Source organism: Triticum aestivum, chromosome 5B (genome assembly GCF_018294505.1).
Source record: "Triticum aestivum cultivar Chinese Spring chromosome 5B, IWGSC CS RefSeq v2.1, whole genome shotgun sequence".
In the NCBI taxonomy this organism is placed as follows: domain Eukaryota; kingdom Viridiplantae; phylum Streptophyta; class Magnoliopsida; order Poales; family Poaceae; genus Triticum; species Triticum aestivum.
Window position 1 is genome coordinate 422,528,011 of NC_057807.1, and position 14,269 is coordinate 422,542,279.

Genomic DNA, 14,269 nt, shown 5'->3' on the forward strand with positions numbered 1-14,269 from the left:
AGAACCCCAAATTGCTGTGGGTTGTCACAGGTAGCTCAACTCTATTGTATTGTAATAGAAATGGCCCCCAATTTCCAAATAGGCAAAGCTTTGTCCCTTAGCTTCTCAAACTGGATTGTTTTAGTCCCTCTACATGTCGAAAATGATTTTCGTGTTGACTTGGCATGGTTTTAACTCAGCTGGGCATTTCATTGAGTAGTTGGCATGCGCTGAGCAACAGGAGACGGAGGCAGACGTAGAGCCTGTGTGGCTCGCGGCATCAGGAACATGCGCATACAAAACTAGCACATACGGAACCGTGCCGTTTTCATACTCACTCACGCAGCTTTGCTAGAGCGAATGTTCTTGGGCTTTTTGGTCGATCGGCGCGGCGATCACGCACACTTGGCATCATCGAGTCGAGTGGGTGCGAGGTTGGTCTTGGCGTTTGCTTCAAGACGGCACTGCACCTGCACCGGCGAGGGCACGATGGACGCGGAGTAGTGCTGGCCGCTTCCACCGGTCGACGCATGATCTGACGCCGCCGCGGCAACTAAAACCCCACATACTCACATACATACGCGCCCACGCGCGCGTGGTCAAGACGGCCGGTTTATCTCAACGGCGACGTTTCACCCCAAAAGCGTAGCATACATACCGGTTTGGTTGGTACCCCTACCCCGGGTCAAGAAACCTTGTGAATCAAACAACAAGCTGTGGTGGTAGCTGTAGCTGTAGCTGTGGTCGATGCTCTGTTTGGCGTTCACTCATGACGTGCTAACGATGCGCTTTCAGTCCTTCATTATCGTCCACGGATACACTAAACTCCCATGTTTAGCATGGCTGAAATAAAAAAACTTGGTCAATTTCCAGTACACTGTCGAGCTCGAATATTTCTTACTTAGCCTTGAACCCAAAGGATTATGAACTACCTAGCTACGGACTCCGGTGCAATCGAGAGCCTCCTCTCCTTTTACGTTGCGGGGCGCTTGTCATGCGCGTCCACATCCCTCACAGCTGAAAACCCATTCGCCGGCCACGGCGACAAGATCCTCCCCCCATTTATACGCACAACTCCATCACCAGCAGAGATCACATACACATACACATACCCACAAGCATCCATCGCTGATTGCATGAGCGTTGCACAAGCAACCGGACCAGACCGACCGATCCCTTGCAGTCAGCTGGAGCGATGCCTTGCTTGGCGCACCACTACCACCCCAAGCTCCCGGCCACTAACCACTGCAAGTCTCTCTCCTGCCTCATCCGGGAGACCTACGCACACTGCCATGTCCCCTGCCTCAGGATCCCCGGCGCCGGGTGGAGCTCCGACGATGACACAGACGACGAGGACGCGCTCGACACCAAACAGGTAACAGCAGAGCATGCTATAGTCATGTTCATGCTGAGTTCACTTGAGATTGAGGTCATGAGTAACAGGAGAGTAAGATGTCTTGCGTTGATGCTGCAGGTGATACTCAACGAGATGAGGAGGCGGCAGCTGAAGAAGGAGTCGCGGTGCAGCGCGGGCTCTCCGACTCTGTCGAGCGCCTTCATCTGGTCGTTCACCCCGCTCGATCCGAGAAGCGTTCTGGAGAAGGTCTCGAGCCCTGAGCAGTTCGTCGTGGTGGAAGGGGAGCAGAAGGAAGAGGCGGAGGCGGGCAGCGACAACGGCGACGCCGAGAGCGACGCGTTCTTCTCGGTGAAGAGCTTCTTCACGCGCAGCACGAGCCGGGCGGCGACCGTGGCGTCGTTGACGGACATGGGCCCGCCGGCGACGTGGGAGGGCTTCCAGCACTGCGAGGGGTGGCCGTTCGGGCTGTGCCGCCGCCCCGCCGTGCCCCCGCTGCCCAGCACGCCGGCCGACTCCTGGAAATGGCGCAAGCAGAGCAGTGGCCGCAACCTCGTCGTGAGCCCGCGCCCTGTGTACGGTCACAAGATCACAGCGACTTAAGCGGCGCCGCCGTTGACAAACAAGAACCTTAATACCCTGTTTGGATTGGGTACACATTTTGCGTGCTCTCGGGTATTCAGTTCAAATTTGAGCTGAATACTGGGCGCACACAGAAATCACGGTCAATCCGAGTTGACCTCGTTGAGATGGTTTGAGAGTGCTGTAGTGGCCTAGGGAAGAATTTGCAAGTTATCTCAATAACTCACATGCATGTACTTTCAGATTTGCTTTCTGACTCCCTCTGCTGTTTCTTCTGGAAAACGGCTTTCAATCCAAGCAGTTCGTTGTTCCACTGATAGTATGAGGCAAAGAGCTAAAGACAGAATTTTGGACGGTAAACTGCAAAGCGAAGAGGAGGTGACACGACCAAAAGGGAAAGAGAACAGGATGCCAAAGCAGTGGCATCCGGGGAGGGACCGGCGGGGCACTCGGGCGCTCCACTGCGTCCGACATTGTCGACAATGCAGAAGCCTACGGCCATCAGGCGATGATATCTAAATCCTGATCCGACGAGACCAAATCTGGGCAAATCGATACAGTACTGTACTGCGGAGTGTGTCAGAATGCAGAGAGCCGGGTAATGTGTGGGACTGTGCACGAGTCAGAGAGCTGACGGTCACAGCTTTGGTCGTGGGGCGAGGACTGAAGATCAAGTAGCTCTCTCAACCCTGCCGCCTACATGACCCTGTCCAGTCCACCTCCATGGCGTCCCAGTCCCAAAGCTCGGGTTCCTGGCGGTGCTCGATGCCACCCTTCGGTGCCAGGCACAGCCCCACACCCTCCTCCCGAGGTGGTGCCAGGACGACGGGGTGCCTAATGGCTAGCGGTGACGGCTGGTGGTCGTTACTTGCGCCGCTCGGTCGGACCGGGCTCAAGATGGTTCCGCCCGGCTCCCCCGTTCCCCATCTCACTCTCCCTCAAGCTCACTCCCTAGCACTAGCTGTCGGCTCTCATGGTGGCCGTGGATGCAAACTTCATCGGCGACGGCGGCGGGGTTGTTGACTTCTCCTAGGTGGATAGATGGCTAGGCAGCACGAGCTTCGCGGCGCAGCAGCCTCCGCAGCTAGAATCACGGCCTTCTCATAAGTTGGCTAGGACGGCGCCAGCTCGACCACCGTCGACAACAAGAAGTGCACCTCGTGGTCGGCGTAAGCTTCTGGCTGCTAGCAGCGGCAGGTATGAGAGCTCATCAGACTGAAAGTTTGTCTGAGATTGCCATCATTATCAGATCCATAGTTAGATTCAGTTATCTGTTAGTGCTTTTGCAAATAATTTGCTCTAATCTGAAAGTTGTGCACACTTAGATTCAGTTTGTCCAGTTATCTGTTAATACTTGTAATTCATTGAATATGTGCATTGTTGATGACCCAAAGTGGGCAATTTGGTTCCATTCCCAAGCCAGAGAATTTGTGGTGAGATATCTGTATCAGTCAGACACATCATATTTGACTATGGTTTCTCTTACTGGGAGTGAGCATTGTGGGCCTGATGATTATATGTACTATGCATTTGATGAGGAGAAAGGAATAGAAGGTCTGGAGGAAATATGTTCTAGATGATGTGCAGCAGATGTTGACCCACTCTCATAATGAAAAGATTTTGAACATTAGAGTTGTTAGAGCAGATGAGCCATGTAATGCAGATGAAAACAGAGATAGTTATTTTGCTGAACATTGCATTAACACACAACAAAGTTGCACTAAGGTGTGGAATACAACACAGACAGAAAGGAGGAGATTAAGAAAAGCAATATGCTGAGAGAAGCTTGCCTTAACCATTTTGAAGGTGACATTGATGTCTCTGAATTTCTTTCTGATGATGTGCAATCAGATTCAGATGGCAACAATGTGGAATTTCAGGCAGATGCTTCCTCTGAAGATGAATCTGCAAAACAAGATACATCAGTGCTAGTGAAACTCAAGCCAGTGAGAAATCCTGGTCCAACCAATATATCCCGCCATGAGGTTGAGAAAAAAACATATTGTTTTTCTAAAGCAGATGAAATATGTTTCTCTGGTGATTTTGGCATTAGTGATGAAGCGAGTGAGTCTGAAGGATCCTACAGACTACCAAGTGGTAGGAAGAGAAGGAACAAAAAGTTGAAGGACAGGATATGGTTTAATGATAAACTTTCAGGACCAGCGGAACAGTTTTGCAAGGGGCTGTGCTTCACCAGTGTCTATGAGTTCAGAGATGCACTTAGGGATTTCCGCGTTAGGACTGTGAGGAATTTTTAGTATCACATAAATGCACCACATAGGATTATTGTTTGGTGCTCACAGAGAGCCCAGGGATGCAACTTCTATATCAGTGCCTCTAAGTTAGCTTGAAAAAACTTTCTGCATCAATAAGTGTGATATGATGCACACTTGTGAAGCATGTGCAGAGACTACAAAGGTTACTACAAAGTGGTTGTCCAGGTCAGTATAGGCAGCACTGAGAGAAGACAATAGATCTCCTATGGATGCATTGATTAAAAAGACCAATACTAAGTTTCTAGTGGATGTGTCAAAAAGTGTGGCATATAGGACAAGGAGGAAGGTTGTTGATGTGGTGCAAGGTGACCACAAGCAACAGTACTTGAGGCTCAGGGATTATCTTCAAGCAATTCTTTATAGAACCTGGTAGTAGGTGTATAGTAACAACATTTGAAGATCCGGAAAACACAGCACCAACTCCTAGATTCAAGTATATGTTCTATTTGTTAGCAGCTTCACGGGAAGGTTTCCTTAATGGTTGCAGGCCATTTATAGGTAAAAATTGTTGATTTTAGTTTTTCTTAATTATTGGCGATGTTATGGTCTGGAGCTAATTTCTGACTGAATCCAGGTCTAGATGGATGCTTCATCTAGTTAACCACTGGACAACAAATTCTTGTAGCCATAGAAGGGATGGCAACAAAAATATACATCCCATAGCATTTGGTATGGTTGACAAGGAAGATGGTGACAATTGGAGTTGGTTTTTAACTCAGTTGAGATGTTGCATTGGTAGTGGTACCAAACTTTAACATACACCATCATATCTAACAGACAAAAGGTTAGTAACAATTTCATTAATCACTTTTGTTATTGTATTTATAGGAATTATTGTGTTTGATCATGTGTACTAATAAATTCTGAATGTATAGGGCTTGCTTAAGGCAATAAATGAGGTATCCATTGATTCACCTCAAAGGTACTATCTCAGGCACATATATGCAAATTTTCAATCAGCTGGGTTTAGAGGACAGGAACTAAAGAAGCGTGTTGACCAGGTAGCTGTTCCTATGCCAAATATGGGCATGAATTAGGGATGGCAGAGCTGAAAGAACAGTCCGAGGAAGCTTGGAAATGGCTCAAAAATATAAAAGTCTCTGCTTGGGCTAGGTTTGCTCTGGATCATACTTGCAAAACAGATCTGGTTGTCAACAAACTTAGTGAAGTTTTCAACAAGATGATACTTGATGTTAGGGCCAAACCAATAAGGTCAATGTTTGATGGGATCAGGACCAAACAAATGATCAAGAGACAACAAACTAGGGAGAAGTTGCAGATTAGCAGGTGGACAATCTCACCTAACTACGCAGAGATTCTAGAAGAGAACAAGAAGTATGCCAAGTACTGCATGGCTGATAGAGCAAGTCCAACAATTTGGCAAGTTAGTAGCGAAGGAAAACAGTATTGTGTGGACATGGAAAATTATACATGTGACTGCAAGAGATGGAACATGACAGGTGTACCTTACAGTCATGTCATATCTGCATTGACAAAGCAAAAGCTCCATCCTGAGGACTATGTGAATGAATTTTTCAAGAAACTACTATACTTGGAGGCATACAAAGATATATAATATATCACCGAGCTCCCTAGAATTGGAGGCCTCTCATTCAACCGACGTCACCAATTTGGAATTGGGTCACTAATTTTGATTGGGTCAACAATCTCTCACTCAATTATTTTAATTCACTATGATCTTTTAATTTAGAGTTCTCCTATTCCATTGAAAAGTTAAATATTGGATTTGGTTCATAATTTTGACTAGGTCAACAATTTCTCAAATCAATTGGAAGCAACCGACTATAAAAACATATCAATCCTAGGCACCCGCTCATCACCTAAAAATAGGGTTACCGTATGATAATGTAACATCAATATAGTACATGCAGCCACCAACGCAGAAATTTTCGCACATAAGTATGAGTTGATTGGCAAACAACACAAATCACACCACGAAAGCCCACTAGAACACCACATTATATGAATAAAAAAGAAAACACACTCCATCATCTTCCCAACTAACCAAACCTAATACTCACTCCATTCTAAAATATAAGGTGTATTAGTTTATTGAAAAGACAACTTTTTAAACTTTGACCAAGTTCGGAGGCAAAAATATCGACATCCACAATAATAATAATAATAATAATAATAATAATAATAATAATAATAATAATAATAATAATAATAATATGGAAATTCATTTCATAATGAATCTAACAATCCGATTTGATATTATGGATATCGATATATTTCTACAAAAATGTGGTCAAATTTAAAGAGGTTTGACTTTTCAAAAAATAACACACCTTATATTTTTAGATAGATAGAGTACCAAAATTATGAAAATTCAGAAACATCAACATCGCAACAAAGCGCGCCCAACCCTTCTAGTCATATACTGTCCCTGGTCCAGATTGTTGGCCTAGTACAGGCACTCCAGATATTGAGCCTCCTGTGTTCAAAGAAAAGGCTGGCAGAAAATAGACTGCAAGGAGTAAAGGTGAGTTTGAAGTTGCAGGGCCAAGAGATACTAGTAGGATGGGCACTATTACATGTGGAAATTGTGGTATGGAAGGACACAAGTATACAAACTGCAAGAACACCCTGAGGCCTAAGCTTCAGATGAGGAAAAACAAACACCAGGTAATTACCAAGATTCACTGCATAGTTTGCTTTCTGCATCAGATAAATGCAATGATTGTTAAGATGCACCTTTTTTCAAGAGAATAGGGCAATTTATGCTGATGCACCTGCTTCATCTACTGTAATGACACCCGTCCCAAGTTATCTATCTGTGCCATATATTTGGTTTGTATGAATCTATCAGCTTGTTGCATTTGTCTGAATTTTTTTTTGTTCACTGAATCTTTTTGACTGAATGTAGTAGGCTGAATTTTCACAAGTTTTGACCAACCACTACAACACTGAATTGAATTCGCACAAGTTTCAACACACACAAACCATTTAGTATAACACAACTACCACCATTTCACATCAGTCAAATCTATCGACATGAATCTCTGAAGTTTTATTAATACACCACTTAACTCCCTGCTACTTCTCCATTGTCACACTCCACCACACTTTGACTCATCCAACATTGAACTCCCACTGCAATCTATTAAAGTCTACCAATACACCTTTCTATTTCTTTGCTACTTCACTCTACCTCTCTCTCTCTCTCTCTCACTCTGAAACATCACTCCAAACTTCCCCTCATAGCTCCAGAAATGGCTGGTTCTTCCTCTACTCCAGACCCATGGCTCAACCCCTTCCCCACTGGCAAGGGCTGGGTTGGCATGTTGTTTGGGTCGGCTAGAGGCGACCAAGATCTATTCCTCGACTACATGAAGATAGCCATGAGATACACAACCGTGGAAGAGCTAGTAGATTGATACATCTCCAACGTATCTATAACTTTTGATTGTTCCATGCTATTATATTACCTATTTTGGATGTTTATGAGCTTTACTTTACACATTTATATCATTTTTGGGACTAACCTACTAACCGGAGGCCCATCCCGTATTGCTGTTTTTTTTGCCTATTTCAGTACTTCGAAGAAAAGGAATATCAAACGGAGTCCAAATGCAATGAAACCTTCGAGAGCGTGATTTTTGGAACGAACGTGATCCAGAGGACTTGGAGTGCAAGTCAAGAAGCAGCCGAGGTGGCCACGAGAGTAGAGGGCGTGCCCCCTATCTCGTGGGCCCCTCGGGCGTCCACCGACCTACTTCTTCCTCCTATATATACCCACGTACCCCGAGAACATCAGAACAAGCCACGAAAACCTAATTCCACCGCCGCAACCTTCTGTATCCGCGAGATCTCATCTTGGAGCCTTCGCCGGTGCTCGGCCAAAGGGGGAATCGACCACGGAGGGCTTCTACATCAACACCATAGCCCCTCCGATGAGTTGTGAGTAGTTTACCACAGACCTTCGGGTCCATAGTTATTAGCTAGATGGCTTCTTCTCTCTTTTTGGATCTCAATACCATGTTCTCCTCGATCTTCTTGGAGATCTATTCGATGTAACTCTTTTTGCGGTGTGTTTGTCGAGATCCGATGAATTATGGGTTTATGATCAAGTTTATCTATGAGAAATATTTGAATCTCATCTGAATTCTTTTATGTATGATTGAGTTTTCTTTGCAAGTCTCTTCTAATTATCAGTTTGGTTTGGCCTACTAGATTGATCTTTCTTGCAATGGGAGAAGTGCTTAGCTTTGGGTTCAATCTTGCGGTGTCCTTTCCCAGTGACAGCAAGGGTAGCAAGGCACGTATTGTATTGTTGCCATCGAGGATAAAAAGATGGGGTTTATATCATATTGCATGAGTTTATCCCTCTACATCATGTCATCTTTCTTGATGCGTTACTCTATTCTTTATGAACTTAATACTCTAGATGCATGTTGGATAATGGTCGATGTGTGGAGTAATAGTAGTAGATGCAGGCAGGAGTCGGTCTACTTGTCGCGGACATGATGCCTATATACATGATCATGCCTAGATAATCTCATAATTATTCATTTTTCTATCAATTGCTCGACAGTAATTTGTTCACCCACCGTAATACTTATGCTATCTTGAGAGAAGCCACTAGTGAAACCTATGGCCCACGGGTCTATCTTTTATCATATAAGCTTTCAATCTACTTTTATTTGCATCTCTACTTTTCCAATCTATATCATAAAATACCAAAAATATATTTATCTTATCATACTATCTCTATCAGATCTCACTTCCGCAAGTGGCCGTGAAGGGATTGACAACCCCTTTATTGCGTTGGTTGCAAGTTCTTTGTTTGTTTGTGTAGGTGCATGGGACTTTTGAGGAGCCTCCTACTGGATTGATACCTTGGTTCTCAAAAAATGAGGGAAATGCTTATGCTAATATTGCTGCATCACCCTTTCCTCTTCAAGGAAAATCAATGCAAGCTCAAGACGTAGCAAGAAGGATTTCTGGGGCCGTTGCCGGGGAGGTCTTCGCTCAAGTTAAGACATACCAAGTACCTATCACAAACTCATCTCCCTCGCATTACATTATTTGTCATTTGTCTCTCGTTTTCCTCTCCCCCACTTCACCCTTGCCGTTTTATTCGCCCTTCTTCTGTTCATCTTTTTATTTGTTTTGATGTCTTACTTGGCTCGTTTGGTCGTTTAGTTGGAATAGTTGTTTATTTATTGCTAAACAGAGAAGCTAAGATCTATGGATCCTCATCCGCTTGCTAATATTTTTAAGAGATCCAATTATGTTGAACCAATTGCTAGTGATTTTTGTGCACTAGATTATCTTTATGAAGCTTTGCTTGAAATTCGTGAATCTGAAAATTATGATGAAGAAATTTATGAAGAGATTCACGATAACTCTTTGAATAAAAAGCATGATTGCAACGAATAAATTCTCTTGATGTCAATTGTGCTAATAATATGCAAAACCCTAAGCTTGGGGATGCTAGTTTTCCTATGCCTATTACTTGTTGCAATGCTCATGATTGGGGTGATTCTTCTTATCTTGAAAATTTATTTAAGCCCCATGATGAATATGAGATTGATAATAGTCTTTGCAATAATATTTAAAGTGGGTTTGGAAGAGTGTCAACTGTAGATCCCACATATTTGGAGTATGTTCAATCTTATAATATTTTTGATAAAAGTGGGTTTGGAGAGGTCATGACTTTAGTTAGTGTTAATCCCATTATCTTGGAAGAGTGTCAACTTTGCATGCATGTGGATCATGTTTAGAATATGTTGTGTGATAGCTATTTTGTTAAATTTTCCTATGATCCTACATGTAATTATTATGAGAGAGGAAAATATGGTCATAGAAAATTTTATATTACTAAATTACCTCTCGTCATGTTGAGACTGCTATCGTATCTTTCTTATTCCTTGCATATGCTAGTTTTTGTTTGCCTTCCAAATTTGTTTGCTTATAATTTGCCTATGCATAGTAACTATGGTAGACTTAGATCTGTTTGTCACGTGTTTCATGATGCTCTCTTTGCGCTTCAATTCTTGTCTTTCATGTGAGCATCATTAAAATTATCAATGCCTAGCTAAAAGGCTTTAAAGAAAAGCGCTTGTTGGGAGATAACCCAATATTTTTCCTTGCTGTTATTCAATAAATTTTGCATCTACCTTCTGTTTAGATGTGTTTTTATGTTTTAATTAGTGTTTGTGCAAAGTAGAACCTATAGGATAACCTATGGTGATAGTTAATTTGATTCTGCTGAAAAACAGAAACTTTGCGCGCATGAAATTAGTTTTGTTAAATCACAGAAACGTGCTTTTGTGTTGATTCTTTTTGATGTAGATCAATAGACAAATTGCCCAGGACTTCTTATTTTGGTAGAATTTTTAGAGTTCCAGAAGTATTCGTTGGTTACAGATTGCTACAGATTTTTCCGTTTTTGACAGATTCTGTTTTTCGTGTGTTGTTTGCTTATTTTGATGCATCTATGGCTAGTATTAAGTGGTATGAACCATAGAGAACTTGGAAAACAGTAGGTTTAACACCAATATAAATAAATAATGAGTTCATTACAGTACCTTATGTGGTAGTTTTGCTTTCTTTCACTAACGGAGCTTATGAGATTTCCTGTTGAGTTTTGTGTTGTGAAGTTTTCAAGTTTTGGGTAAAGATTTGATGGACTATGGAATAAGGAGCGGAAAGAGCCTAAGCTTGGGGATGCCCATGGCATCCCAAGATATTCAAGAGTAGCCAAAAGCCTAAGCTTGGGGATGCCCCAGAAGGCATCCCCTCTTTCGTCTTCGTTCACTGGTAACTTTACTTGGAGATATATTTTTATTCGCCACATGATATGTGTTTTGCTTGGAGCGTCTTGTATGATATTAGTTTTTTGCTTTTTAGTTTACCACAATCATCCTTGCTGTACACATGTTTTGCGAGAAGCCCACTTGATTAGAATTTATTAGAATACTCTATGTGCTTCAATATATCTTTTGAGCTAGATAGTTTTTGCTCTAGTGCTTCACTTATATCGTTTAGAGCATGGCGGTGGCTTAATTTTGAAGAAATTGTTGATATCTAATGCTTCACTTATATTATTTTGAGAGTCTCTTAGAACAGCATGGTATTTTCTATGGTTATAAAATTGGTCCTAGAATGGTAGGCATCCAAGTTGGGTATAATAAAAACTATCATAGAAAGTGAATTGGATGCTATGATCAATTTGATACTTGATAATTGTTTTGAGATATGGAGGTAGTGATATTAAAGTCATGCTAGTTGGATGATTATGAATTTAAAGAATGTGTGTGTTGAGGTTTGTGATTCCTGTTGCATGCACGTATGGTGAACCGCTTTGTGATGAAGTTGGAGCACAATTTTATTTATTGATTGTCTTCCTTATGAGTGGCGGTCGGGGACGAGCGATGGTCTTTTCCTACCAATCTATCCACCTAGGAGCATGCACGTAATACTTTGTTTTTGATGACTTGTAGATTTTTGCAATAAGTATATGAGTTCTTTTGACTAACGTTGAGTCCATGGATTATACGCACTCTCACCCTTTGTCAGGACCCCGACTCAACGCCACATCGATCTAGCATGTAACACCTCATATCACTTTGCAGCCTCGTGCACGGTATTCCCACGGGTGTCGCCTTACCTTGCCCAGGACCGTTTGTGCCTTTTGGCGCACGTATATGATAGTGTCTCTAGCAACCATATGACAAGGAGCCCGGGCTAACATGGCTAGTCATGAACCCAAAGTAGCACTAACTTACAGGGATAGGCATACATGACCCAGCAACGAACGTGTCGGTCATCAGCGAGTGAATCTGGGCTGTAGCACTGGGCTAGCAGGACTCCGGTAAACCGAGCTGTAGCGGGCTAATAGGACTCCGATACTCATCGCGTGACATTTCCCCGAAGGGACAGACATAGGAACGAAGAAGGACACATGCCGGCCAGCCTAGGTGTTTCGGAGCAGTAGCAAGCTACCATGGCTCAGTGGAAGCACTAGGAGACATTTCCCGGTAAGAGAGGCTACCAAGGATAAACAACTAGGTAGTCAGATCCCACACATAACAAGCATTTCAATCATACACACAATAAGCTCGATATGTGCAAATACAACATGGCATCACAACATGCCTCTACAACTCAAGTACTTTATTTAAAGGATCAGAGAGCCATACATATCATACACACAAGTACGGGTCTCACGACCCAGCATACAAGTCATACAAACATATAAGCCAACATCGGAAGTAACATGTCTGAGTACAGACAACTAGAAAATAAAAGAGGCTTGAGAAAGCCTGACTATACTACACGGTCCATCGTGAGCTCAGCATCACCACCTGGGCTTCCGCCTACTAGTCGAGATCGATGTCTATGAAGAACCCATCAGAAGGGGTTGCAGCGTCTTCCGAAAAACGTAAATTAAGCAACATGAGTACAAAGGTACTCAGCAAGACTTACATCAGATCCTACATACATGCCGATTATCAAGAAGGGATGGTGGGGTTATTGCAGCAAGCCAGCTTTGACTCTTGGCTAAGCTATCTTACGAGACTCTAACTTGAAAATGTTTTGCGCACTCGAGTCCACTACTCACCACTTCAATACACTACCCAGGATCCACCTACGTCATCCTACGAAAGAGCCATCCTCGGCACTCACGCTTATCTTGAGGCTTTTAGTAGTATCCATTTACTTGTCTATGAACTGCATAGGCAACCAAGTAGTCCTTTACCGCGGACGCGGCTATTTGAATAGATGATGTTAACCCGGCAGGGGTGTACTTCTTCATACATGTTTCCACCACTTAGCGTCCGCACACGACATGTGCTCGGCAGACTTCAAGCGAAAGCCGACGTGGGTGTAGACCACGACCTACCTAAACACCTAAGTCTCTAGTCCAGGTTTATCGCCTATGCAGGTTCCATCCGCAGGGAGTCCGGCCGACGTTTCCACATACGGCCCCGAACAATGTGTGTAGGGTTCCCGAGATACCAAACGGGCATCCGGTACCCCATGCCATGTACCTACCGCATCACAGCCCATCCCGCGGGTCAGCGCTGCCCACGGCCTCGAGTAAGCTACAAACACAAGAAACTACTTGCAACTCCTGGACAGAGGACTAGGGTGGATAAGAAGTCGAGCGGGGTCATATTTCAGGGCCCAATGCATGGTAGTAGCTGAATCTTAAATCACACATACAGATCTCAGTGCTTAAGGACGGTTTCAATGAAACAACCCACCATGTACTCCTACATGGCCTCTCATCGATACCTTTACCAAATCGTGTTCAACACATCGCTCTCATTACCGACATGATCATTTCACTCTAGCCCATCACCCAGATGAACCAGACCTGACACGACTCTAAGCATAGTAGGCATAGCAAGGTAGGAACAACACATACACATGGCTCAATCAACTCCTACACATGCTAGTGGGTTTCATCTAGTTACTGTGGCAATGACAGGTCATGTAGAGGAAATGGGTTCAACTACCATAGCACACAGCAATTTGAATTGAGTTGTCTTAATGCAGTAAAAGAGAGCGGAGACGAGAACATGGGATTGTATCGATATGATCAAATGGTTGGTTGCTTGCCTTGAAGGTCCGTGGACTGGTAATGCTCTTCGCTAGGATATTCGCAATACTCCTCGGGGCAGATCTGCCGCAGAGAGCACCGATACACAATCATCATCAAACAATATGCAACAATATGATGCATGCATGAGACATGGCAAAATAAGTGTATTGGGTGATGCAACTAAGACCAGATGGGTTTGAACCATTTTGAATCAAAGATTCAAGTTCCAAGCTCATAAATGGCCCTTAATAATTCTTTAACTTGTTCTGCACTGAACAGAAGGTTAACTTGTTTAAACATGCATGCAACCAGTACAGATGGATAGATTGGATTTTTTTGATCATTTTTCATATATAACACTTTGCATTTGGAGTTACAGATTAATTTCTATGAATTTTTGAAGTTTGTAGTATTTTCTGGAATTTCGTGTATAAGAATAATTCCAGTAATTAAATTATTGTGTCAGCATTGCATCAGGGTGACGTCAGCGATCAACGG

General features: G+C 43.4%; 1 protein-coding gene across 1 annotated transcript; it reads left to right on the forward strand.

Moving 5' to 3' along the window:
- Positions 1-980: 980 nt before the first annotated feature.
- On the forward strand, positions 981-2,161 carry LOC123116286 (uncharacterized). The gene is made up of 2 exons (XM_044537267.1): positions 981-1,354; positions 1,454-2,161. Exons 1-2 carry the CDS (start codon positions 1,175-1,177, stop codon positions 1,934-1,936), a joined length of 663 nt encoding a protein of 220 aa, XP_044393202.1. The 5' UTR covers positions 981-1,174; the 3' UTR covers positions 1,937-2,161.
- The last annotated feature ends 12,108 nt before the right edge of the window (positions 2,162-14,269 follow it).

What these genes read in the sequence shown, in the direction of transcription:
- LOC123116286 (XM_044537267.1), top strand. Translation starts at nt 1,175, where the DNA reads ATGCCTTGCTTGGCGCACCACTACCACCCCAAGCTCCCGGCCACTAAC. An exon ending in ACGCGCTCGACACCAAACAG is followed by an intron (nt 1,355 to 1,453) that starts GTAACAGCAGAG and finishes TTGATGCTGCAG; the next exon opens with GTGATACTCAACGAGATGAG.